This window comes from Cordyceps javanica, chromosome 3 (genome assembly GCF_051103115.1).
Source record: "Cordyceps javanica chromosome 3, complete sequence".
Lineage (NCBI taxonomy): Eukaryota > Fungi > Ascomycota > Sordariomycetes > Hypocreales > Cordycipitaceae > Cordyceps > Cordyceps javanica.
This window is the reverse complement of record NC_139297.1, coordinates 2696682-2722936: the sequence shown is the minus strand read 5'-3', so window position 1 is coordinate 2722936 and position 26255 is coordinate 2696682. Positions and strand designations below refer to the sequence as shown.

General features: G+C 55.7%; 8 protein-coding genes and 1 non-coding gene across 9 annotated transcripts; 7 read left to right on the top strand and 2 right to left on the bottom strand.

Annotated features, from left to right (window-relative positions):
* Window positions 1-353: 353 nt before the first annotated feature.
* On the top strand, window positions 354-1246 carry V2A60_005032 (YEATS domain-containing protein YAF9; the record flags this gene model as incomplete). Its single annotated transcript, XM_083256345.1, has 2 exons — window positions 354-591; window positions 669-1246. 2 exons carry the CDS (start codon window positions 354-356, stop codon window positions 1244-1246), a joined length of 816 nt encoding a protein of 271 aa, XP_083112471.1.
* Window positions 1247-2163: 917 nt separating this feature from the next.
* V2A60_005031 (uncharacterized protein) lies at window positions 2164-4194 on the top strand (the record flags this gene model as incomplete). Its single annotated transcript, XM_083256344.1, has 6 exons — window positions 2164-2466; window positions 2544-2813; window positions 2884-3025; window positions 3100-3833; window positions 3911-3998; window positions 4079-4194. 6 exons carry the CDS (start codon window positions 2164-2166, stop codon window positions 4192-4194), a joined length of 1653 nt encoding a protein of 550 aa, XP_083112470.1.
* Window positions 4195-5127: 933 nt separating this feature from the next.
* Window positions 5128-6687, top strand: V2A60_005030 (nucleoside transmembrane transporter FUN26; the record flags this gene model as incomplete). Its single annotated transcript, XM_083256343.1, has 2 exons — window positions 5128-5345; window positions 5427-6687. 2 exons carry the CDS (start codon window positions 5128-5130, stop codon window positions 6685-6687), a joined length of 1479 nt encoding a protein of 492 aa, XP_083112469.1.
* A 378-nt stretch (window positions 6688-7065) lies between these two features.
* On the bottom strand, window positions 7066-8745 carry V2A60_005029 (inositol-pentakisphosphate 2-kinase-domain-containing protein; the record flags this gene model as incomplete). The annotated part of the gene is made up of 2 exons (XM_083256342.1): window positions 7066-8231; window positions 8307-8745. 2 exons carry the CDS (start codon window positions 8743-8745, stop codon window positions 7066-7068), a joined length of 1605 nt encoding a protein of 534 aa, XP_083112468.1.
* Window positions 8746-12360: 3615 nt separating this feature from the next.
* Window positions 12361-14218, top strand: V2A60_005028 (ERMES complex subunit MDM34; the record flags this gene model as incomplete). Its single annotated transcript, XM_083256341.1, has 2 exons — window positions 12361-12627; window positions 12854-14218. The coding sequence occupies 2 exons, from the start codon at window positions 12361-12363 to the stop codon at window positions 14216-14218; spliced, it is 1632 nt and encodes a 543-aa protein (XP_083112467.1).
* Window positions 14219-15106: 888 nt separating this feature from the next.
* V2A60_005027 lies at window positions 15107-15178 on the bottom strand. Its single transcript has one exon. It is a non-coding gene; the product is annotated as a tRNA-Val (tRNA).
* A 1064-nt stretch (window positions 15179-16242) lies between these two features.
* On the top strand, window positions 16243-18570 carry V2A60_005026 (heterokaryon incompatibility protein-domain-containing protein; the record flags this gene model as incomplete). The annotated part of the gene is made up of 1 exon (XM_083256340.1): window positions 16243-18570. The coding sequence occupies one exon, from the start codon at window positions 16243-16245 to the stop codon at window positions 18568-18570; it is 2328 nt and encodes a 775-aa protein (XP_083112466.1).
* A 535-nt stretch (window positions 18571-19105) lies between these two features.
* On the top strand, window positions 19106-20084 carry V2A60_005025 (1-(5-phosphoribosyl)-5- ((5-phosphoribosylamino)methylideneamino)imidazole-4-carboxamide isomerase HIS6; the record flags this gene model as incomplete). The annotated part of the gene is made up of 3 exons (XM_083256339.1): window positions 19106-19408; window positions 19564-19708; window positions 19798-20084. The coding sequence occupies 3 exons, from the start codon at window positions 19106-19108 to the stop codon at window positions 20082-20084; spliced, it is 735 nt and encodes a 244-aa protein (XP_083112465.1).
* Window positions 20085-21729: 1645 nt separating this feature from the next.
* Window positions 21730-25857, top strand: V2A60_005024 (uncharacterized protein; the record flags this gene model as incomplete). The annotated part of the gene is made up of 3 exons (XM_083256338.1): window positions 21730-21822; window positions 21906-25325; window positions 25381-25857. 3 exons carry the CDS (start codon window positions 21730-21732, stop codon window positions 25855-25857), a joined length of 3990 nt encoding a protein of 1329 aa, XP_083112464.1.
* Between the last annotated feature and the right edge of the window lie 398 nt (window positions 25858-26255).

The following is a 26255-nucleotide window of genomic DNA, read 5'->3' as shown; positions in this document are numbered from 1 at the left end:
CGATACGTAGTTGAATTGATTGAGTGAGTGTATGCTGGTGTTGATGAAGTAAGTTAATTGACATTGACATGCGGAATCGAATTACAGACGAAAGAAATCAGATCAGGACGCGAAACAATGAAGTCATTTCGCAGCGCCAGCGATCGAAGTAGAAGCTAAGGTGGAGCCGCTTGCAGCGCATTTTTGTTCCTTAGGCACACCCTTGCTAACAAGCGTCCCTCTCTTTTCCACGATCATTCATCCCAAGCCGCGATCAAAAGCATTGCCGCGAATCGACGTGGCTGCATCTGTCTTGGGCTAGTCGCGCGACTGCATCTATACGCGGATATCTGCACGCCACTGCCTTGCGTATCATGGCACCCAACAATCAGCTCGGCAAGCGCGTCAAGCTGACCCAAGTTCGCCGTCCATTTATCATCGGCACGACGGCAGTGCCTTTTAGCGAGACAAACCCGCGACCGGTCGGAGCACCCGATAATCATACGCATTCTTGGTCTGTCTTTGTTCAGGGTCTTGAGGATACCGATATTACATACTGGCTGCGACGTGTTCAGTTCAAGCTGCACGAGTCGATCCCCAATCATGTGCGCAGTACGTCACGCCTCCCGCGACAGCTTGTGGCATCAATTAGACACGGTTAAAAAGTGCTAATCACATTATCGCAATAGTGATTGAAGGCGAGGCTGGTAAGCCTTTTATGGTCAGCGAAACGGGATGGGGTGAGTTCGACATCACCGTCAAGCTCTACTATGTCAACGAATCTGGCGAGAAACCGCAAACATTATACCACTACCTACGCCTACATCCCTTTGGCCGAACCGAGGAAGAGAAACAAGCCATGGTGACAAAAAATGGCGAGGTCCGCGCGTGGAGCTACGAAGAGCAGCTATTCAATGAACCATACGAAGTCTTCTTCAACATTCTCACGAGTGGCGCCGTCCCCAAAGGCTGGAAGACGGCCGCGGGCGGCAAGGGCAAGGGCAAGAATCGCCCGACACCGCCGCTGCCGCCCCCCGATAGCGAAAACGTCTGGGAGCGGTCCGCCATGATCCCCAAGCACAATCGTCCTGCGCAGCCCTTTAGCCGCGAGACCGAGGCAGCTGAGATCAAACGGCTCAAGGACGCGCAAGTCAAGACGGAGGAGATGAGCGGCAAGGTGCTCGCGGAGCTCAAGGGCAAGGAGGACCTTTTGGCCAAGCTCAAGGCCGAGAACGCAGCCGCGGCCGCGGTGGCCAAGCCAGCTTAGAAGGCTGGCGGTGCACGACCGCGGCAGCCACAAAACACGCGCAAGCCCAAGTCCAAGACCACGACCACGACCACGACCACGACGAGCTTCAGAGTTGCGCTCCGACCCGGAGAAGATTCTGGGTCAACAGTACAACATCCTACAGCGGGGTGAACTTCACTGCCACGTCTCCTCTGACGCGGCCGCTCACAGCGTGAAGCCCTCTCCACGCCCGCATCATTTTATGCGCTCTTTCATGATTGATGTCGTATACGCACAAGTTGTTCGATGCGCCAGCCTCTTTCGACGGCTCTGAAAGCAAAAATGAAAGCTTTCAGAGGCGGCAAGCAACACTCGTTCGCAGCAGCTACGTCCGATATTGTTGCGATATCGGCTGCAGAGAGGACATCTATGTGCTAAGGCTAAACGGCTCGCGACAGCGCAAAACAAATTCACAGTATACTTAGATCCAGTCATCAATAGGTAGAAGGCATAATAACATGGAATAAGAGATGAGTTTGACAGACTCAAATTAGCGCTCACAACTACAAGCTGTTGCCATCCCCTAGCTCCATGCACTCATTGTCCGCTAAGCCTTCTGTTCCACTTTGATACTGGATTCTTTAGGATAGTGCACGACATTGAATTCTCCGACGGACTCTGATGATTCGTATTTAGGCACAGAAACCCAGTATACCAGCCCCAGCATCGGGCCCGAGGACACGACGCCACGCCGTTCTCCCCCGCACTGTTTCCCCAGACGTTCCCGTTCGGGGTCGGTAGCCAGGTCCACACAAGCACCCCTCACTTACTGGACAATTTCTTGATCGAACTACAAAAGACCGCAACTCATATCTGACTGAGATTCCTATCTCCAAGATTGCTGTCCTGCTTATACTTTCCCATCTCAATACGCAACGCTCAACACCGAACGCTCCATGGCTGCCGATTGGGAGAACAGGGCGGCAGCCCGACGCCAACAGCTAGGCAACGCCATCCCGTCGGAGTGGCGACTCAAGTCGGAGCTACTCGATGAGCTCAAAAAACCACTCGAGGAGTCTGACAACAATGTTCTTGAGCTTGGTTTCTGCCAGCGTTCCGGGTTTCTCTCCGAGAAAGAGCTCAGCATCACCGAGTCGTATACTGTGTCCCAGTTGCTGGAAGCGCTCGCCTGCGGAAAGCTTACGGCTTTGGAAGTCACCACTGCTTTTTGCAAGCGTGCTGCCATTGCTCACCAGCTTGTAACTTTTAACCCCGCCCCCCCCCCCTCCTTTCTTCCTTGTTGGGGCCAATCGCTGATTGAGAGTGAGTGTTGTAGCTCAACTGCTGCACGGAAATCTTCTTTGACAAGGCGCTGCAGAGGGCCAAGGAGCTCGACGCGCGCCGCGAGCAGGGCGAGCCTCTGGGCCCGTTTCATGGCCTGCCGGTCAGCATCAAAGATAACATTCAAATTGAAGGGGTGCCGGCGACACTTGGCTTGGTGGGCTTCTTTGACTACGTGTCGGAGAATAACTCGGCCGTTGTCGAAATCGTCCTCGCCAGCGGCGGCGTCGTCTACTGCAAGACCAACGTGCCGCAGACCATGATGGTAAAGTTTACTGTGTAGCGTCACGGCGTAGGAACAGATGAGAAGGGGCTAACATTCCGGAATGGGGCAGACTGTCGATAGCCACAACAACATCTTTGGACGAACTCTGAACCCGCTCAACACGAGCCTTTCGGCTGGCGGCTCCAGCGGTGGTGAAGGCGCCCTTGTTGGTTTCCGAGGCTCGCCTTTGGGCTTGGGCACGGATGTGGGAGGTATGCGCAGCTCCTATAGCGAGATACCAAGAGCCTCTTGTTTTCTGATGGGGGCTGACTTGCATCTATGATAGGGTCCGTCCGATTTCCGGCAGCCTGCAATGGTATATACGGATTCCGCCCTACAGTTGGGCGAATTCCCGGCGGAGACGTCAAGGTTTGCGTCGACCCAGGCATGCGTCAAATCAAATCATGTATCGGCCCGCTGGCCGGCGACGTGGACGCGCTCAACCTGCTCATGAAAGTCGTCGTGGGCGCCCGCCCCTGGAAACTCGACTCGACCGCCATCGACGTGCCCTGGCGGGACATCCAGCTCGAGGCCAGCCAGAGGCTTCGTATCGGCGTCATGGCCACGGACCCGGCTCTCCCGCTCCACCCGCCGGTCCGGGCCGCTGTGCAGGCGGCGGCGGAGAAGCTCGCCGCGGCCGGCCACGAGCTCGTCCAGCTTCAGCCGTCCGAGTGCGTCTTCTGGGAGGCCGTGCAGACGGCGCTGGCCCTCTTCCTTCTCGACCCGACGGGGGCGCGCATCGTGGAGGAGGCCGGCGAGCCGCCGATCCCCTCGCGCGCCAGCATGCAAAAGGGCTTTGCTTTCGCCCCGTGGACGTACCTGGCAGATGTGGCGGACCTGGAGGGGCTGGCACGGCTGTCAGCGCTCAACCTGAAGAGGGCGGAGATTGCGAGGGCGTGGCATGCGAATTACACCAAGCACAACCTGGATGCCGTTATTGGGCCACTGATGCAGCACACGGCGGCTCCACACGACGAGTTTGCAAGCTCGGCGTACGGTACCATTTTTAATCTGATTGATGTGAGTGGTGTTTTGTTTTCTCTTCTTTCTTTTTTTCCAAGACCGAAAAGAGGCAAGGTCAACTAATTTGGTGCCAGTATCCGGCGTGCGTGATTCCCTTTGGCAAAGCTACGGTCAGGGATGGAGAGACGTTTGAGCTCAAGTCGGGCCAGTACGCATCAGAGTGTAAGTACCGTCATTTTTGTTCCTTGAAGCACATGTGTTCACGCTTCAGCACAATGTTTGACTGACATTGTGAAATATAGACAAGCCAGAAAAATCGCAGGGCATGCCTTGCACGATCCAGATTGTGACGCCGACAATGCGAGACGAGGAATGCTTGGCCATTTCCAAGGTTATCGACACGTGCCTGAACAAGTAGTTAGAGTATAGGTGGTAGCAAGAGCATCTTTATTAAGACATTTATGGATCAAGAAGCATGCATGTGTTTCTTCTTCAGGTTGATCATTTGCCACGGGCCGTGCCTAGGGTGGCGGTAAATGCGAAGCAGCTGACAGCCTTTCTTTTTTCTCTATTTTTTACCCCCCATTTGGGGGCTGCAGACTGGAATGCGATGGCTCAGTTTAGTGGACGTTTTGGGTCTCACAAAACAGGATGTTTGTGATAATGTTTCCGCTCAGCTTCCGAGACAGGTCGGTGGTGCAAGCTGCTGCAATGTCTGTATTCTGAGTAATGTGGTTGCGACTTTCAGGGAGCCCCTGGGAGCTGCTAATAACGGATAGCTCACCAGGGCCGTTACAGGGTGATTGGAGCTGGCGGGCTCCATCAACAGCTGACTTCTGCGCCCAAGCATGCGTGACTGAATAAAAAAAGCAGCCACCAGAGTCTACGCCCTCCTCGACCCCATGGACTAGCTCGTTCTGAACTCCACTGTCCTCTTGATTCATTATCCCCAAACCTCAACCATCATCAGTACTCGAACAATTCACATACTCTCCATCGTGCGATCCCTGGCGGCAGGGTTCATTGGAACAAGGCCTTCGCCACCCCACCCATCCCCTCTGCCCTCCGGAATATATACCCTCCTCCCGCAGCAGATTGACTCTTCTGGTGGGCTTGCCCGCCGCAAACGCCCAGTGACAATCAAATCCGCGGACCGGCGCAAAAACCACCACCAGGCGGCAATCGACAACCCGTCTCCCCGGACCGCCCGCCCACTTCTTGCATCTTGCATCTGGGAGGCGGAAAACAAAACGATTACGAGCTGCGGCCCCTTTGATTTGGCATCGAAATTCCGAAGTTCTATAATACAAAAGGGCAGCCGTGCGGCTGAGTTTGCGAACCGCCCTACGCCATGAAACACACCGGCAGGGTGATGCCCCGACGCGGGTCGTCACACTCGGCAGAGTACGAGCCTTTGAACGGCCCCGATACGCCCGCCGAGATGCGAGCCGGCGCCCCGATCATGGACGACGAGTACGATAGCGCCGGGGACGATGCGGCCGCGCCGCCCTTTTCCTGGGTCGACTACAGCGTCTTTGGCTTCCTCGGTATGGCAATGCTTTGGGCCTGGTAAGAGTCCCCCCCTCTCAAGTCTCTCCTCCGTCTCCTTGACCTGGTCAACTGATTCTAAAACGGATGAAATAAATGCAGGAACATGTTTCTCGCCGCTGCGCCGTACTTTGCCTCGAGGTTCGAAGGCAGCCCGTGGATCGAAACCAACTTCCAGCCCACCATCATGAGCGTCTCGACGGCCACCAGTCTCGCCGCCGTCCTGGTCCTGACCAAGATGCAGCGCGCCGCGTCGTACCCGTTCCGCATCAGCTGTGGTCTCCTCATCAACATTGCCACGTTTGCGCTCCTCACGGGCTCCACGACGGCGGGCCTCGGCGTCTCCCCCCGCGCCTACTTCGCCTTCGTCCTGGCCATGGTTGCCGCCACCTCGGTCGCCACCGGCCTGCTGCAGAACGGCGCCCTGGCCTTCGCCGCCAGCGCCGGCCGCCCCGAGTACATGCAGGCCCTCGTCACGGGCCAGAGCGTCGCCGGCATCCTCCCTGCGCTCTCCGAGGTGCTGAGCGTGCTGCTCTTCCCTTCCCGCCGCACGGATCGCCGCCGCCGCGCCTACCAGGACGGCGGCGGCGGCACCGAGCTGCCTGCCGCCGGCGCCGAGGGCAAGACGTCGGCCTTTGTCTATTTCCTGGCCGCCGTCGTCATCTCCGTCGTGGCACTGGCCGCCATGATCCCGCTAGTGCGGCATCACAAGCGCAACGCCGAATACCGCGTCCTTCAGCAGGCCGAAGACGACGCCGGCCGCCGCCGCCGCAGCGAAGAGCCCGCCGCCCACACCGTCGTCCCCATGCGTGTGCTCTTCTCCAAGCTTCGGTGGCTGGCGTCGGGCATCGCTCTTCTCTTCACCACCACCATGTTCTTTCCCGTCTTCACCGCCAAGATCCGCTCCGTGCAGGAGCCCGCCGAGCCTTGGATGGGCGGTCTCTTTGCCCGCGACGCCTTCATCCCGCTCGCCTTTTTCTTCTGGAACCTCGGCGACTTTGGCGGCCGCCTGTCAACCATAGTGTCGGCGCGCGGCGGCGGTCTCGGCGCTAACTCGGCACATGGCGGCCGGCCCAAGCTGCTCTTCAAGCTTGCCGCCCTCCGCGTCGTCCAGCTCCCGCTCTACCTGCTCTGCAACGTGGGCGGCCGCGGCGCCGCCGTCCCCAGCGACTTCTTTTACCTCGGCGTCGTTCAAGTGCCCTTTGGTTTCACAAACGGCTGGCTCTGCTCCCGCCTCATGACGTCGGCCGGCAGCTGGGTCGACGAGGGCGAGCGCGGGGCCGCCGGCGGCTTCATGGGCCTGTGTCTGATTATCGGCCTCGCCGCCGGCAGCCTGCTGAGCTTTTCCATTGCCGGGATCTAATAGAACGGGAATTGTTGCTTGTGGCACGTTGTACTTTTGCATTTACGTTACACAGTGGATGGGCCGCCCCTCCTTTTTGTTCCCTCCGCATTATGAAATAACGCTAGGATCACACTCTAGAGAATGAAGCGTCTTGTTTTCTTATTCTATAATGATTATCATTATTACGAAGCTAATGTACATTTGTCCTCAGATACATAAAAAAAAGGGTCATCGGGAGGAGAGGTGGAGCAGGAAGAAGAAGCAAATATGACTCCCGATGATTGATTCTCCAAAAATACAAAACGCCCCAAGTCCAATGTATATCATCCCAATGTGGAGAAAAGAAAAAGCAGTAGCAACTTCCAATGTTTAAATCCTTCTGTGCTGTTGGTACCTCTAACGGTCTCTGTGATGCGTGAGCGTGTGCATCAGCTGCGCTGTCAAGTGAGGCGGCGGGCGATGGGGGTTCGCAGGCGCCCCGCTGCTGCCATCATAGGGCTGCAATTTGGCCCGCAGTGTGGTAGTATCCGCCGCGTGTCGAAACACATGCGGTTCGGCCACGACTGTGTTGGCGGGTAGGCTGGCGGTGGTGGTGGTAGCTGCGTCTTGCAGCTGTATGACATCCGGTACGTTGGTCAAGGACGGCCTGGGCTTCCACTCGAGCAGGCAGAGCGTTGGCGGGTAGTAGTAGACGCCATCGCAGAGGATCCAGTCGGCCGTGTAGAACCCGCCGTCGATGAGGGACTGCTCGGTGCCGCGCCAGTGCTCAATCTTGGTTTGCGGATCTTTCCAGTCCAGGTCGCCGAGTCTGATCTTGATGTCCTCCGGGCCGCAGGCGGCATCATCTTTGGGGATCAAGGCAAAACACGTGCAGTCGCGAATCGTCATGGCGATGCCAAACTTTTCATCGTCGGGGCTGGCACCCAGCGGGCCCGTCGTATCCAGCTCCTCTTGGTGGGCGCACAGGTCATCCAGGAAGGGGTCGTGCAGGATCTGCTGGAGCGACGTCCGGAGCTGCTCCCGCTCTGGCGCATCAGCCAGCTGCGGTGCGATGCGAAACGGCGAGGACACGGCGGAGGGTGCATCCTCGTCCACCAGCGCCAGGGGACACGGTTTCCGCTCGGGGGCAAAGGTGCTGGCGGCGGCGGCAGCGGCAGCGGGCTTGTTGAGCATACGCTGAAGCTCAAGAGCACACTGCCGGCAACGGACGGCGCGAGCCGGGGCGCTGCGCGACTGAGAGAGCCACTTAGGCTTGAACTCAACGAGAGTGCGCGGCGCGGGGGCTTTGAGATCGGGCCGCATGTCCTCGATGAGGAGGCCCCAGTCGGACTGGCCGACAAAGGAACCGCGAAACTTGGGTTTGCGGGTATGATCGAGGTCCCGCAGGAGACGGTTGAGCTCATCTACGATACCCGAATTCCGAAGAATGACGAGCTCTTGGTGGATGGCATGATTGCCGAGAAGCGGTCGGATGGTTGTCTGGTAGAAGTGTTGCTGAAAGAGGTAGTTGTACGCGGTGGGCTGGCCAAGTGCTGGGACCTTGGCCACTCGCAGCAGCAGGCCTGCGCGGGGTCTCGTCGTCAGCTTTCGATTGTCATGCACAGGGATCAGAGGGTGGGATGAAAATAGAGGATTACCTTTGAAATTTTGATCTGATAAGCCGTGTTGGGGAACCTTAATCTCAAAGACGGCGTTGGCTGCGCCCTCACCGACAAACGCGACAGGCCTGGAGCCTCTGGGCAGGTGCTTGGTCAAGTGCTTCTGCCTCATTTCATCACCAAGGGGGGCGTGGCCTGTTGGTGACGACGCCGCTTCTTCTACCGCCGGTGTATTCCTGGTCACAACGTTGACATGATCTGGCAAATGGTGGTCTGTGATGGCGGTCGTCGCAGCAGTCGCAGCAGTCGCGGCGGCCGTGGTCGGATGATGAGCACAGCCAGCCTCGATCGGAGGTGCAGCCGGGGGGTTTGCCTTGGGTGGTCGTTGATGCTGTAGCGGGACCGCCGTCTCTGTGTGACGCTGGCCGGCCCCCGGTAGTGGGCGCTGTGGGCGCTGTGGCAGCAATGACAGGGCCATGATTGGGGCGACGACGAGGGCGAAGGGGAAGCCTGGAGAAACTCTCGGCGCAAGGGAGGGTACTAAAGGGGGGGAGGGGGGGGGCGTGTATGTGTGTGTACTCTGTTCAGTGAGGTTATTAGTTGGTATGGGACAGTAATAGGCCAAAACGTACCTAAAATCTGTAGCAAGGTAGGGAGCGACTAGCGAGCTGCTACCTGGGCACCTACCTACCTACTGGCCCACGTACTGTGGCTGCCGCTGGTAGTGCAGCACTGCATGTAACTGGTAGGTATGCTTGCATGCAAGCGTGCGAGATGCAAGGCACTGCAGCGAGGTGGGTTGGGGCTCCCAGCGCGCCGAAGATGGGTCAGGTGCGAGGGCTCTCGGTGGCTTGCATGGCTCGATGCCTATTGAGTACTGGATCAGCTATGTCCCGCGCGAGACGTCCAGCCTGATGCGTGTATTCGGGTACTAGCGGAGGATGATGCGACGTCTGCTGCGATGCGTGCTGGGAGATGAAAAGTCTGGGTCGTTTGGCATGGTCATGGTTCAAGTGGTGGAGGCTGCTCTGTTCCGGGGAAGTGGGCTTTGGTGTTTACTCAGTATTAACGTGTAGAGACTGACGATAGGCGTTCAAGACGTGTCCTGATGAGCAGCTGCATCTATTCTGTTTCTATCTTGGTGTGGCCCTGTAGTCCAGAGCTTTTCTGTTTGATACCCCATCTACATGAAAATGAAAAAAAAAAAAAATTGACGAGATGGACCATCCACATTGTTGGGTTGCAGACACCCCCCTTCGCCATTGTGTAGCCAATGGTTCGACATTGTAGCACCGAGCATGTAACGCTCACATTATACCCATAACAAGTTCGGACGAAATTCTCCCTCGGGCTATATATTATTTTTAGGAGTCTGTGACTTTTCCAGCCTTTTGCACGTGAAGGAAAACGAGAATGCAAGCGTCTTGGCCGTGTTAGGCTCAGATGCTCCTCACCTTCTCAGCTACCCCGTAGCCTCGCCATGACTGGTCCAACTATACAGGTCATGGACAAGCTCGTGACCACGGCACGCTCCATCTATATACCTCGAGGACGAAGAGAGTGTGGGGGAAGTGAGGTTGTCATATCTAGTGCTATGTCGCCTAGCAGAGGACACTTTCCAAACCTGGCGACTCCAGTTTCCTGATGATAATTGATTTTGCTCGACTATAGAGATTTAGAATAGATGCTCTCGATTTCTCTTAGCAGTCTATTCTAAAACCATCCGATTGTAGACCAGGTTTAATAAACCAGCATTATAAAGATCCCTGGTGAACAAGCCGTGGGGGCACAAAATTCTTGGTCTTTTGCGGCTTCGAGGAAATGAATAACAACCAATTGGCGTCCACTCCTGACCTGGGCCGTCATTAAACAGGGCTGACTGTAACCAACGCTCGGTGTAGCGATTACAGCTATATGAAGGACTCGAGATATCATGATGCAGCTTCTTCATTGTCAAGTTGCTCATGTGCGGAAGCCATGTCACCGCATCTAGGCTGTCATAGTGGCTCGATGCCTTTTACCGGCGTAGGACCTGGGCCCGAGCAGTATACAGCTTCATGAACAGTCCTCAGGTGAATGAACCACCGTGATGACTTGTCACATGTTGAAATGGCCGTCAGAATGGGTGCTGTTGTCCTCGAACGTGTACAGACAGCTCTTCTCTGTCGGGCTTCGCACAGCGTACACTTCAGCTTCATTGTCGACCCAGCCCCTACTGGAAAGTACATAAAACCTGTTCCTGTACGGAGTAGTTACAGCGGATCTGGGCCCGAAATAAAGTTGCTGATCCCTTCTCTTATTTCCAGACAAGCACTGCAACTCTGCGCTGCTGTCGGAGTAGCCCATCGACACCCGGATATAGCGCCGGAGTGCTGTTTCAAAGGCATCAGGCACCAAAAAAAAAAGAAGAGAAAAAAAAGAAAAAAGAATTGCCAACGAGATACTAGCTGATACGATGGCCGCTTGCACCACGCAAGAGCTGTTGAAATTCTGCGTGAATATACTGTAGGGTATCACGACTTCATTCGTATTTCTGCATGTCTGTATAGGTGGCTTGGGAGAGTCCTCGCAATGTGAAGTGGAAACTGAAACTTTTCAACGGCAAAGCAGAATTCTAGGATTGATTATTTTGGCGCAGCAGGAAGCCTTGTGTACCCGCGACATACGGTAGCTTTACCAGAGCCATGAAGCTTCGCAGTAGGTAGTTGAGGCGGTTGCTGGGCAGCAGCTCGAGTATGCGACGGCGAGACGAATATGGATTCAAGTCTAAGTACTTATGCTGTTACCGAGTAGCTAGTTACTTGGAACGTCACGTCACGTCAGTCGAGGCGTTTCACTCCTCCTGTGCCACTGCGTTATATGCCATGACGAAACAAACACCTTGCTAGCCTTGGACCTTGGTCCCCCGCACCGCCGTCACAAGGGCAACGGCGGTCGGTGATGGCGCGCTGATGTATTTTCACGCGCCGCCACTCATCATCACCTGATAAAGGCCGGTCGGGCACGCAACACTGGTACTAAATCAGCGCATCCTGCTCCTTTGGCTTGACCCGGTTGCCATTGTGCTGCAAGACGGCAACACGCGTCTTTTGCAACTTGGTTCCTTCACTTGCCCATTCATTAGATTGAATACGACATTACTGCAACCCCTCTGCCTCTCCACAGCCTTTTTCAAGTGCTCGCATAAGTACTTACTTACCCGTGCGCCAGAGGAAAAAAACACCAGCAAGGACTTTTACCTACCTTACTTACCTTGGGTACTTGACTTATAAGTACCTACAGAAACTTGCCCGGGGCAAGTAAAAACGTACTAACCCTGTCCAGGGGCCTTTCTGACCAGTTCCACGGGTCAACAAGGAACAACAACGACGTGCTAGCGCAGCATCTCCCTCCACTGCCAGTGCTACCCCTTGACCCTTGTCACGCGCCAGCAAAACGACGCGCAAAAGATACATTGGCCGCTTGCGTTGCTTTGGGCCCCTCTCTCCCTGCTTCCGATTGTGGCCGGCTGTTGTTGCTTTTCCCCAGCCGCTATAAAAGTCCCTACCTAGTACCATACCTACGTACCGGCACTGAGGATACCTGTGACGCTGGTACCCGCTCCTCCAGTGTTTATTACAAGCAAGGTAAGTAGTTAAAAGCGCAGTCGAAAAAAAAAAAAAAAAAAAAAAAGAGCCCTTCCCTCGCGCGCCCGAGGTTCCCAGCGCACAGTTCCAGTTTACCTTGCCGCATCACACTGCTCCTCTCGGCTTCTCCAGCATCATCGCTCCACCTCTACCAAGGCTCACCCATTCTTCTCTCTTCTTCCATTACCCTTCAACATCCATCGCCACGACGTATTCTGTCATTAGTCTGGACTTCATACGCGCAGTAGCTCACATTACTTCCAGCGCCTCCCTCTATCTCACTTTCGACTGCCTCTTTGCTCAGCGTGGCCGGTACCGAGCCAGCCTTCCTGCGACCGTCGCGCGCGCTGGGGCCGAAAAAAAATCTCAAAAACGAATCAGCTAGATCCGATTACGTCCTCCCCCCTTCAAAAATCACCGACCGCGAAACCATCCAATGATTGCGAGCTTATAATCGCCATTTCAACATGGCCTTCAACTTCAACTGGTCGCCACTCACGGCCGACGCTGATTTCTATCAGCGCGCCAGGGACCTCCTGACACAGGCCCTCAATAAGTCGCCCAAGCCTCCCATCATCGTCGACGACATTCTCGTCAGCGAGTTCAACCTCGGCACCGTGCCTCCCGATCTGGAGATCCTCGAAATTGGCGACCTCGCCGAGGACAGGTTCCGTGGCATTTTCAAAATGTGCTACTCGGGCGATGCCTTTTTGACGCTCAAAACCCGCGTTCAGGTACGCCCGCCATGTCCTCCCCATCCGTGACCATCCCACACGAACCGCTCTGTTTATCCTCTCCTTTCACAACATGCTCGACAAAACAATCAACGCGTCTCTTCATGCATAAACTTGTTTGATTGCGCATACACACCCCTACATATATCACACATTATACCATCTCCACACACTACAAGGGCGCACCACTTTACGCGCGACAGGGACTAACAAAACCGTGATATAGGCAAACCCACTCAACACCTATCTCGACTCGAAGCCGCTGTTTACATCGCCGCAGCCATTGGCCGCCGCTTCAGGTCTAACGATCCCCGTTGCCATTACTCTATCCGAGATCAAACTCTCGGCATTCATCATTCTGGTTTTTTCCAAGCAAAAGGGACTCACACTCGTCTTTCGCAACGACCCGCTCGAATCCCTCAAGGTCTCGTCAACCTTTGACTCGATCCAATTCGTCCGCGACTACCTTCAGCGTACCATTGAGCAGCAGCTGCGCAATTTAATGATGGAAGAGCTGCCTGCCATTATTCATCGTTTGTCACTCCAGTTCTGGTGCGCCGACCAGACCCAAAAGGGCGCCGAGACTCCCGCCGCCGATGCCGACAACCAGGGCTTGGACCCTTTCTCGAGCCCCCCCGAAGACCCTGTTGATTCCAACGGCAATCTGCTCGACATAAATGCCATCTCCGAATTGACTCTGCACGGCGGCGAAATGCAGTATCTCTTCTCACAGAAGAACCTGCTGCGCCTCGCTGCCTTGACTGACTCCCACCGCACCTTGTCGCTCTTTACGCCGGGCATTCGCGACGTCGTTTTCCGGGCTTGGTCTGGTCACGCCGACCACTCCGACGTGACAAGCCCTGCTGTGGCTACACCGAGCCTGGCCAAGACATACTCGCTCACCGGCGGAGCCAGCACAACATATACCTTTTCAGACACAGGCAGCGCCTCCCACGGTTACCTGCCCGTACGACCATCGTTGTCTACTCTTAGCTCGGGCCAAATTCCCCTTGCAGCCTCGGCGTACCGATCCCGGCCCGGCCGCAAGAAGAAGACTCGCGTCGTCAATCTCCGCCGCGCCCGTTCCGAGGCTGGCTCCAGCGACAACATGTCCGACACATCAGACACTGCGTCTGTTAATGTGCCCTTTTCCGAGCCTCTCATTACCTCGTCTATCCCCGAAGAATCCGAAGATGGCCGCGCCGCGTCGGAAGATCTTCATGCGAGCAAGGTCCGCTTTACGCCTCCGGGCACTGGCAGTGAGCGGGCCCAAGAGAAGACGAGCAACGACCACATCAAGTCGCACCAGCGTAACTCCATGCACGCCAAGTCTCCCCTCTCTCAGATCCACGAAGCAGGCGAGGAGACGTCCCCGGCACAGTATGCCAAGGAGAAGCTCGCCATGCGCGACAGCGCTTCTGCCTCATCGGACACGTCGTCGGTCATCCTTGAGCAGGCCTGGATCATGAAGATGGCCGACGAGATTGCCCGTCGCGTCTACGACGAGAAGCAGCGTCATGCCGGCCCCGATGAGTCCTGGGAACAGGGCGCTGAGCGTCCTCCGCCTCCTGCCTATGAGGCTGCCAACTAGGCCGCCGTCTTTGACCCCGCTCCAAAAAAACCCTGTACATTTTTCACCCTTTCACTCCTTTGATCATCTTTTTTCTAGCCTTTATTATGTACAGGCGTTGAATTTTTTCTTTTCCATGGTGCGAATCATCTTATTTAGTATACAGCATACCTTTTTTCTATTCTGGTCAGCTGCATTAACATTTTTCTATCAGTCGCTACGACGGAGTGGTGCAGAACCATTTACTGCTTGGGTCTTTGTTCGGTTTTTAGCGGCTGGTCCTGGGATAACACATGAGAAAGAACGGGTACTTGTGGCTTTCCTTCACTCCTTTGAAAGGAAATGTCTGGTGTATAATCATGACTGTTTCTTGTTGATAATTTAGCGGCTGTTTTTTTGTTTTTGCGGTGTTGTTGACGGCAATGGAAATTGGGATGGTGAAAAGGAAACAAAATATTCTGGGACTGGGAACTGGAACTGGGAAGCCCCATGGCAAAAAAAGAGGCTATGGCGACAATCTTTGACATCGTGTTTGAATTACATCCTTCGCAATAGAGGATAGCATAGCATAGCAGCTGGGTATGGCTACTGTGACTGTATGAACACACTCCAATCTGCAAAAACCTTGGCCATGATGATTTGATGACTTGATATTTTCTTTCCTATTAACTTGCTATATGGATTTTTTCTTTTTCTGGTGAGAATGATTACCGTTCTATCATGCAGCTAATGAGTCGACTGGTTATCCTGACATCATTTGCTGCCCTTCCGTCGCCCGCCACCAAACTCAAATCGCCCGACTAAATGAGCCTACCCTACCTTTCTTTTAACACCAAGTAAAACAAATACGCAGAAGCGACCAAAATAGTCATACTCTGCAACACCAATGCAGCAAAAGTAAAAAGCAAAAGGTCAAGCCGGGAATTGAACCCGGGACTCCAGTGTGTGAGACTGGCGTGTTAACCACTATACTACTCGACCTTCGATGTGGAGTGCCGGCGTTATTGAGAAACTTAAGGGTGGCAGCTGGCATGGTCGCGCCGTCGGGCATCAACGGCAAGGCGTGCAACCAACGGGGCAATTTCAGTGACCCCGGACACATTAGGCTGCCATGAGCTGATTTGCATCATCTCCGGCTAGAAAAGACGTGCATGTGAGATCCGCCTCAAGGCAATTTGGATCGCCTGTTTATGTTGTGTATGCTGGGGTCAGTCCGACGACTGGGAAAGCTACCTGCAGCAGCCCTAGGCAGGCCGGCTGCATGATGTCATGTACTGAGTAGCAACACGAATAATAGAAGCCTGTCTATAGGTATGGCCTGTTATGTCTTACTGCTGCCGGTCTATAATATCCGTTGGAGTACGATACTCCGTAATTCTGTACAAATTAACCTGTACAATATTGTTTTTATCCCACGACCAGCTCCAGACTACGCACTAGACTGTCAAACCTCCAGGGCTGGGAAAAGTCCGAGGTGCTTGCGTCTACCTACCTTAACGAGGTAGCTTCTCGTTCCCCCCAGCCCTCTCAATATGCAGCTCATCAGCCATCGCCTTTGCACCAGCCAGCCCCCAGCAACCATGACAGTCCCCCTGCCCCAACACGGACCACGTTTTTTTTTTCTTTCTGTTTTCCTTTCTGGCTTTCCGTCATCGATTAAATAATAAATCCTCTGCAGCGCCCTTGCATACTCGAGAATTTCTGAAAGCCGAGGCACCTCACCGTCGCAGTTGTCCTTTTTTTTTCTTTCTAAATTCTTGCCCTGCCTCGCCTTGCCGCGCGCCTTTTTTTCTTGCCTAGCACGCCTTGCAGAGGCCGCCGCCGCCGCCGCCTGCGCCACGGACGCTGTGTAAGCTGGACAACGAACAAACGGCCAACACTTGCTGTCCACTCCTTGTACACAGGAAAAACAAAGAAAATAACCTTCGTGGGCTGCAGTGCCCAGTTGAGGGCTTGCCTTGCTTTTTTTGCTCTCTTCTTTCTTTCTACTGCTATGAGCGTGTACATATGAATCACGCATACACAGCAACGCTTTCGTGAGCAACATGCCAAGTACGGCACATGATCCTCGTGATTCGTCCGTGCGACCCCGAGACAGAGAACGGGACAGGCGGAGGAGAGACACTCGAGACAGGGAGAGGGAACGCAGCGGAAGTGAGGATGAAGACACTGAGGATGAATCGACGGCGGATGAGCGAGAGAAGGAAAAGGACCGCGAGCGCGAGCGCGACAGGGATCGTGACAGAGACAGGGACCGGGTGAGGCAGCGTCGTCATCGCGATAGTTACATGTCTCGCGACAGCGTGCCGCCGCCTCCGCCGCCAGCATCACCTCCCAGCCGCCGCATAAGCTTGACGGAACGCCTCAAAGGGACCTTTTTACGCCGAGGCTCCGTTGCAAACGCAGATGGCGGGCCCCCTTCACCCTCGCTGCGACGAGGCTTCTCGAACGCCGGCGGCAGCAGCGGTGGCGGCGCTCCAGGGAGCAGCAGCTCGTCCAGCAGCAAGGGCTCGCCCATTCCGCGGATCCGCGAGTGGCTGGACACGTGCAACAACCAGCACGGGCGGCACTGCAGCGGCGGCGACGAGGGCGAGGTGTCGACGGCGGCGGGCACGTTCCGGCCGCACTTTCTCATTGACGCCGCCGACAAACGCCTGGTGCGGGCCAAGCCTGACGACCGGTACGTGGCGCTGAGCTACGTCTGGGGGCCGGCGCCGCAGCGGCCGGACGCGCCGCCGGCGCAGCTCGTCAAGTCCAACCTCGACGAGTGGCTTGCGGCGCTGCCCGAGCACAACGTGCCGCAGACCATTGCCGACGCCATCTGGCTAGCGCGCAAGCTCGGCCTGCGTCACATCTGGATCGACCGCATGTGCATCGTCCAGGACGACGACGCCGCCAAGGAGCATCACATCCGCAACATGGCCTACGTCTTCTCCAACGCCTACCTGACCATTGTCGCGGCTCACAACGACGTTAACACGGGCCTGCTGCCGCTCAACACGCGCCGACCGAGCCGCCCGCCCCGCGTCGGCGGCGCTCCGGACCACAACGAGCTGCTGCTGGCGTCGCGCTGGAACACGCGCGGCTGGACCCTCCAGGAGCTGCTCTACTCGCGCCGCGCCGTCTTCTTCTTCGAGGACGCCGTGACGTGGGAGTGCCACTGCGACCTGTGGCAAGGCCCCGGCACGGGCGGCGGCGCGGCCGGCTTCGCGCGCGGCATGTGGAAGGGCAAGAAGCCCGAGTGCACCCACCGCATCTCGGCGGCGGCGTTTGGGTTCCAGCACGCGCCGTGGCCCGACATGGACGAGTACGCGCGGGTGGCGGCCGACTACAGCGCGCGGCGGGTGACGCAGGTCGACGACACGCTGCGGGCCTTTGCGGGCATCACGACGGTGCTGGCGCGCGTGTTTCCGGGCGGCTTCGTCTTCGGCATGCCGCTCATGTTCCTCGACAGCGCGCTTCTGTGGCGCCCGCAGGCGTCGATCCGGCGGCGCGCGCTGTCGCGGCCGCCCTTCCTGCCGTCGTGGTCCTGGATGGGCTGGTGGTTCGACGGCATCCGCGTCGACCTGACGCTGTGGAAGGCCTCGGCCGACTACGTCGAGGACACGCGCACGTCGGGCAAGCGCGGGCAGCACCAGACAGCCGCCGGCGCCCAGCGCCGCTTCCAGGCGCCGAGCTCGTTCCGTCTCCGGCCGACGGTCGTGTGGCGGCTGAGCGACCGGGCGACGAGCGCGCCCGTGACCAACAACGGGTTCCAGTTTCGGGAGCTGCGCTCGCGGCGGCACGCGCCGACGGCCGGGCTGCCGCCGGGCTGGTCCCGCAGCGGCGCGCACTTTGTGCACGACAGCGACGACGACACCGTCTTCAAGTACCCGGTGCCGGTCGAGGACCCGCCGCTGGAGGGCGAGGAGGAGCAGCCGCCGCCGCCGGGCGAGCTGGCCTTCCCCGGCCCGCTGCTCGCGTTCCGCACCACCTCGGGCATCTTTGACGTCGACTTTGCCGTGACGCTGGCGCCCAAGGACGCCGCGCAGCACCCGCCCGTGGCCGTCGGCAACATCTGGGGCCGGGGCCGGCGGTGGGTCGGCGAGTTCCGCGCGCACGACGGCTGGCTCGGCATCCAGTCGTCCAACTACGACGGCGACGAGAAGCTCGAGTTCATCGCCATCTCGTCCGCTGTCGAACGCTGGGGGTCGCTCGTCTTCCCGCCGGACCGCTACGAGGAGCACGCCGACGCCAAGGGCTGGCTCGAGGTCGTCAACGTGCTGTGGATCGAGCGCATCGCCGGCGTGGCGTACCGGAGAGGCATCGGCCATGTGCTGCAAAAGGCTTGGGACGCGCATGCCGTCGAGGAAATGGACATTCTACTTGGATAGATGTGTGCGTGGTGGATTGGCACGTTTCGCATGGTACATTTAGGAAGGAATTGGAGAGCGTTCTTGGCACCAAAATCAGCGGATGGTCCAAACATGTGCATATAATGTATCGAAATCGCCTATATATGTTAAATAGCCTGTATTTCTTTCCATCATGTACAATTTTTTTTTGAGCGTTTGCATCATGCCGTCTTTACTGTCGTCCTTGATCGATCCGTAGACCTCTCACTTCGCCGAACGTCAAAACGCCGACAGACCACAGGAACCCAACACATGTACTTTGCCCCTCCTTTTGCAACCTTATTGGCTTGGCACTGAAGCTCCAGATTGAATTCTGATTCAATCATGAAATCTTGACTTTTTTCGTAGCCATGTCGTCATTGCTCAAACGTTGTCGATAAGCTTGACTCTGAGGTCAAGCCCCACGTCCCACCTTTTTCGCTTTGGGACGCATCAAAACCTCTCAGTCCTCAACTACAACGTCATTACAGATATTGACCACGAAAAGAGAGAGAGAGAGCGTGTTGAAGAAAAAATGACTCGCTTTCGGCCGTGCATAGATCTCCATGCGGGACAGGTGAAGCAGATTGTAGGCGGCACTCTCGACAGCGGCAATGCCAACAAACTGCAGACCAACTTTGTATCAGAGCAGCCGGCGGCGCACTATGCGCAATTATACAGGGACAACGCTCTCGACGGGGCGCACGTCATCATGCTCGGACCCGGCAACGAGGAGGCGGCGAGGCAGGCGATCGGAGCCTGGCCTAACGGACTGCAAGTCGGCGGCGGCATCAATGATAAGAACGCGGGTGAATGGATCGCGGCCGGCGCGGAAAAGGTACGTGGTTGGGGGGAGATTGAGTCACCCGAGAGAGTCACCCGAGATGGTTGATCTGTACGTGCTAACGCTGAATTTCTCTTCTTTTTTTTCTTTTTTTGCTCCGACAGGTGATTGTGACGTCTTTTTTGTTTCCTGGCGGACAGTTCAGTCAGCCCCGGTTGGACTCTATACTCAAAGTGCTGGGTGGTGACCGGGAAAGGCTCGTGATTGACCTGAGCTGTCGACGACGAGGGACAGGCAAGTGGTACGTCGCCATGAACAAGTGGCAGACAATCACAGACATGGAGGTCAATCAAGGCAAGTCGGCAGCATGAAAACGTCGCATGCGTCATGAACTGTTACTAATTCAACTTTCTCATTTCTGTTTACCCTTCTTTTTAATACAGAATCTATCAAGCAACTGGAGCCATATTGCTGCGAATTCTTGATCCACGCAGCAGACAATGAGGGGCTACAACAAGGGATTGATGAGGAGCTCGTATCGCATCTGGCCGAATGGTGCTCCATCCCCGTGACGTACGCCGGCGGAGGAAGAAATCTGGAGGATCTGGAACGGGTCAAGGAGCTCAGCGGCGGCAAGGTCGACTTGACGATAGGCAGTGCTCTGGACTGCTTCGGGGGCAGTGGGGTCAAGTTTGACGACTGCGTGGCGTGGAACAGGCAGCAACAATAGAGGTTGCCGAGTGAGAGATGCCAGTACTAGATGGAGAGTAAGATTGAGGAGAGGGGTACGGAATGTCGAGTCTATTGTGTGTTGTGCATGTGAGTGAGGACGACACTCAGACGGGGGAGGGAGGGGCGCAAACCCGGGTGTTTGGACAATAACAATGGGCTAATGGTATAGAAAGGGCTGCAGAGTACGGATACAAGAGGAGGATTAGGAAATAATAACAACAATAACGAATATAGTTGATCCATGGTGGAGCAGGACAAAGGCAAAGTACTTGGTAGAGAAAGCCGGCTGGTTGGCTGGCTGGCATGCGGAATAACAAGAAACCCATAAGTAAAGCCCGCCGTATGAATGTCATGCATTGTTTTGGAGAGTCGAGATCTGCACTGGAGAGAATGGGTTGTTTGGAAGGCGGCGGGCGAACCCCTGCATATGGCTGCTGGGGCGACTCGGGGCGACTTGGACGGATGGAGCAGGTCAGTCGGAACGCCGTTGAACAGTGGGTGTGCTAACAAAGAGCATATACGTAGGTGCATAATTCTGCACGTCTTTCATCATGCGCCAAAAGCTGCGTGTTGAACCAGTTTGGTGGCTTTGTTGACTACGTATGTGGGCAGGCGGCGCCGGCGCTTTCTCTCTCTCTCTCATACTGAGTATATCACTGGTACATACGAGACGCAGGCAGGCGGGGTAGCGCTGCAAGACATTGGACAATTCCGTGTCGCAAGGCCCTGTTTAGCGCCGTCTACTGGTGAGCTTGGCAACTCGGGTCAGTCTGTGCTGGCCAATGCCGTGGCTACGATCAGTATTTTGTCCAGTTTTGCACTGATGATAGAGTGCCCACTCACATTCTTTTTTTTTTTTTTTTTCCTTTTCCTTTTTCTTCTTTTTTTGGAGGGTGAGGGGGTAACAGGGGCTACAGGCCTGCGGCAAACCCTACAGGCCTGCAAGCCCGCTCAATCCCGCTAACCCCGTTGCCAGGGCAACTGCCCGCCTCCCACCTCCAACACTGTTTATTTTTCATCCAGCCAATGGGCGGCCTAGGTGCACGCATTCCAGTGCGTTTACATACCTGACCTCGTCCGGCCGCCTGTGAGACCATCCATCCCTCTCTTCACTCTGCGCAAACGGGCCTCACCAGTTGCTTTCTGAAGTCTTCATTTTCTTTTCTCGTGCGTGTCCGAGCAGGCCTCTAATTCAGGCCGCACTGGCATCAACAGCTGTTTTCTTCTGCAGCCACTTTTCTTCTTCTTCGTCCTCATGCATCTGGCTTGATCAGCTTATAGAGAACCATATCCGTTCTCGTTGCACCAAGACCGATCCACCACAACATAGGCCGGTATTCCATCACGACATTCCAGCCCATCCAGTGCTCCAGGGCTTCCTGAGTCCGCTGCGACTTGTAACAACATTGCGTTCCAATGCCGTCACAATTGGCCTAGTGGACCACTGAACCAACCCATCGTGTCTTCAATTGAGCATGTCTTCGGAACAGGTATGTTGTGTGCCCTCAGGACTGGCGTTGGCTCTCTCAAACCGCCTTCCTTCACCCCAGTCCGCTCAACAATGCCTCACCACTAAACCGGGTCGTCAGGTGCATCCCCTTCGTATCGCGAAAAGCACCACGCCCAAATCGTCGCCCACAAAGATGGCTAGCGGTGTCCCCCGCCCTTTGTCTGAGCTCTCGCCGACAGAGAAGCGACGCAACTCGCCTAGCTGGCACCAAATTGTTTCTCCCAAGGTACGTGGAATGCTGCTGCAGCCCTTTTACCCTAGCTTGCTGGTTCCCTCGCCGGCTAACGCGATCACCCGCCCCTCGTGCAGAAGCCAGCGCTCGGCAACGACTCCTCTCCATTCCAGTCGTCGCCGCTGGATGGGGGCTCCTCCCCACGCCACTTCTGGCAGAACCGCAATTGCGAGAACGTGCCTTATGGTGGAGGCCATACGGCCACCTCCCCGTCGCCCCAGCGCCGCTCTTCTATCGAGAAACTGCAGAGAGCTTCCCGAGTCAAGAACAGCAACATCTTGGCGTTGGAACAGAAGCAGGAATATGATCCCACTCGCATCCCGACAATCGAGAGACCGCTCGCAAAGGTCCAAGTAAACAGTCTCGGCTTCTCTACCAGCTCCAGTGCCAGCTCCAGCGGCGGCCTGCGCTCTCTCGACTCTGAATATCATATTCCCGACTTCAAACGCAGTGACACTGCTTCCACCACTACCTCTTTCTTTTCTACTATGAGCACAAACACCGCCACTGGGCCCGTCGCAGTTCCGAGCACTCCCCGCGCCAACCGTGATCAGCCTTCCAACTCGCCCACAAAGTCGTCTCTCTCTCCCTCCAAATTCAAGGATTCTTTTGACCCCGTTACCGGGACCTGGTCTACGCGATCCTCCTACGTTGACGACGACGACTTCTCCTCGAGCAGGTCATCGCACCGACATGTGAAGAGCGTGACCTTTGACGCTGCTCCACCACAGATCAATGAGTACGAAATGGCCACACCTGACCTCTCTTCTGTCGGAACCAACTCACGCGAAGGAAGCTACGAATCTGACGACACCGACGGCGACCGCGGCTACTACGATCTCGCCCACGGCCAGAATCCTGAAGATAGCTTTGACGCGTCACTCGAGGATACCATGAAAACCCCGGTGGTTGGCCCGGATGACTACAGCCCGTTCGGCCGTGGCCACGGACGTTTCGAAGCCAGTCCCATGCCCGAGGGCAGCCCTTCCATGGCGCTTTCCAATTCCAATAAACATACCAAAAGCCCAAGCTCAGTCTCTTCCAGCGCTGAGCACCGGCCCCTCCCCCCTGTGCCGAATCGAGGCCACCATCGCGTCAAGTCAAGCGATTCCTCGTCTGGGCTATCCGCGACTGCCGAGCGCATGATCAACTCGGGTCAGCGCAACCTACCTACGCCTCCGCCGGCACTGACAACCAAGTCCGACATCCAGAGCTTTGGCAACAGCAAGATGCCTTTGGAGGAGCGCCTCAAGCTCATGATGATGGCTGACGATGGTGATGCCAAGACGGCCGCTGAGCAACAGCGTGAGCGCCGCCTTAGGAGAGGCAGCGCGCGCGAGCGCATCAATAGCCCTGCAGCAGACGAGCACAACCCAAAGGCTGCCCCCGAAGACTTCGAGGCAGATGACACCATTGGCGACATGTCCGCTCTCGGCGACTTCCAGATGCCCGACAAGATCTCTCGTGAATCCATTCTCCGGCGTGTCAATGGCAACAAGGTCACGGAGAGGGAATCCGACTTTAACCTTTCTTCTCCCGCCCAAAGTCCGATGCGCAGCCCCGAGAGAACTTTTGATGTATCTGTGATCCCAGAGGATCCTGATGTTCCCATCCCATCCACGGAAGACTCCATGCTTGAAGACGAAACTATAGTCGAGGATGGCAGTGTCATCATTACCCGAGCTTCGGCAGACTATGAAAATGATGTCTTGGATCTATACGATGAGGATGTGGATGAAATCAGCATTCTGCCTGACGATGACACATATGAAGAAGATGTGCATCAAGCTGATGACGTTCAAGAGTTCATCATCGCGTCGGAAGAGACTCCTCAACTTGCGCTGCTTCCTGAGCACGATTTGGCCCCAGAGCCCACTGCCATTCAGCCGGAACCTGCCGAGGAGCCGCAGGAGATACTGCCCAGCCCGTCTTTACCAATGGAGCGAGATGCTACGCCTGAGAAGCCTTTTTCCAAACCTGAATACGACGGCAGCGGCTGGGGAGATGACGAGGAGTATGCTGACAAGCCCGAGAGTCCCGGTTCCGTCATTCATCACCCAGTTAAGGAGGAGCTCTTGGACAAGCGAATAGATTCCCCTGCCATTCCAGAGCAACTCGCTACCATCAAATCAGCGTCCGGCTCCAAGCTCAAAACAAGAAGGTCTAACACGCCAAATGACATTATCGCTATGCGTGAGGCTCGTCGGTTAGCAAGTCAGGAGGTGCCGGCAGTTCCTGTGATCCCAAAGCAGCACCAGAACCGTCTTTCCCAAGACATGGCTGTGCAGCTCGCCGATGGCGAAGACCCCTTCACAGAGTTTCATCCTAGCTTCAACGATCACGGCTTGACCCTGGAGCTTGATACTGGTCTGAGTCTCGACAAGGACTTTGAGAGAGTCATCGAGGGCCAAAAACGTGGCTACCTCATGCGCCAGAACACCAAATTGGTTACTGCTAGCGATAAGCATGGCGAGGAAGGCCGCAACGCTAAGACACGCTCCGTCCACAACTCTCCTATCAAAAATGACCGGCCACAGTCCTGGACTGTTGAGCCTTGGAACCCTGTTTTGCGCAAGAAGAGCAACAGTTCCAAGGCAACGAGTGTGAGCTCGATTCCTCCTGTTCCTGGCTACGAGAGCAATAGCATACCCGCTCGCTCCATTGCAGAGGAAGACATGAGCACGGATGCCAGTACCTTAGATGGCGCCGAGCGAGGTCGCCTGTTTGTCAAGGTGATGGGAGTCAAGGACCTCGACTTGCCTCTTCCTAAAAACGAGCGCACCTGGTTCAGCCTGACTCTTGATAACGGTGTTCACTGTGTCACTACTTCTTGGCTGGAGCTTGCGCGCAACGCACCCATTGGCCAGGAATTTGAGCTTGTCGTGCCCAATGAACTGGAGTTTCAACTTACTCTGAACGTCAAGCTCGAGAAGCCTGCATATCTCGATCATCCCATCCCTGCCAGGCTCACCAAATCCAAAACTTCAGCTTTCAGCAAGGTCTTTGCTTCTCCCAAGAAGCGCAAAGAAATGGAACTCCGTCAGAGGGAAGAGGAACGCATCGCCAAGCAGCACCAGGAAGCCCTCGCACGTCAAAAGAGTGGTACGCCATCCGCTTATGAACTGCTGTCTCCTCTTGTAGCGGAGGTGGATGGTAGCTTTGCTCGCTCTTATGTCTGTCTCAAAGAGCATGAGAACCGATGCTATGGTCGCCCATACATGGCCGAGGTTGTCTGCTTCAACGAGTGGGCTCAGGAGGAGGAGGCTTTTGCCTGTAGCGTAAAGAGTAAGCGAGGGACTGGTGTGGTCGTCCGACGAGCTCCTTACAATATCGGCAAACTCGAACTGCAACTGCTGTTCGTGCCCCGACCCAAGAATATTTCTGACGATGACATGCCAAAGAGCATGAACTCTTGCATCCGCGAGCTCAGAGCGGCCGAAGACAGACTAGCTAGAAGCTGGGAAGGCCACCTTAGTCAGCAAGGAGGCGACTGCCCTGTAAGTACCTACGACAGTAATGGACGTTGTGATGGGAGACTAACTCGATAAATAGTACTGGCGCAGAAGATACTTTAAGCTGACCGGCGCACGGCTGACTGCGTATCACGAGTCGACCAGACAGCCTCGTGCTACCATCAATCTGACCAATGCCAAGCGTCTGATTGATGACAAACGCGCGCTGACGGAGAAGGATACGATGGCCAAGGGTGGCAGGCGTCGCAGATCAGCATTCGCAGAAGAAGAAGAGGGCTACATGTTTGTCGAGGAAGGTTTCCGCATTCGCTTCAACAATGGCGAAGTCATTGACTTTTATGCGGATACCGCCGAGGACAAAGAAGGATGGATGAGAGTACTGCAAGAAGTGATTGGCCGTGACGCCAGTAATGCAGATGACGACGGCGGACCGCGATCCCGAGCGAAGTGGTGTGAGGCTGTTCTTAAGAGAGAAGAACAGCTTCGGCGACGAGCAGATCGGAAATCGAGCCACAGCCGCAGCAAAAGTGGACTGAGCAGTATTGCTTTGTTTTAAGCTTGTGTGCGGAAGTGGCGGTAGACGCTTACTACTGAGATTTGCTTTCTGGTTTTCTGCATGGCGAGATCTGGTGGTCACTTTTCATTTTGTCAATATCGGATGAATCAATGTCGGAAATTTGGGACCTCATTCGAATAAAACGATGGCGTCGTTGGTGTTTACCAGCTTGTTTTTTTCTTCTTCTTCAGCATCATATGTTACTTCTTCCTTATTTTTTTTTGTCTGCATTCGTCTCTCTTGTTTACTCCTTTACCGATTTTGCTTGTATTATGCTAGAGATTTTATAATGAGTGCTATTTTTCTTGATACGTTCCGATGGCCAGGGGCCCTCCTGTGGGTTGTGCGAGTCTGAGTGTAGTGCGTGGTGGTGCAGTGAACATGTGTCGCATGCGCCA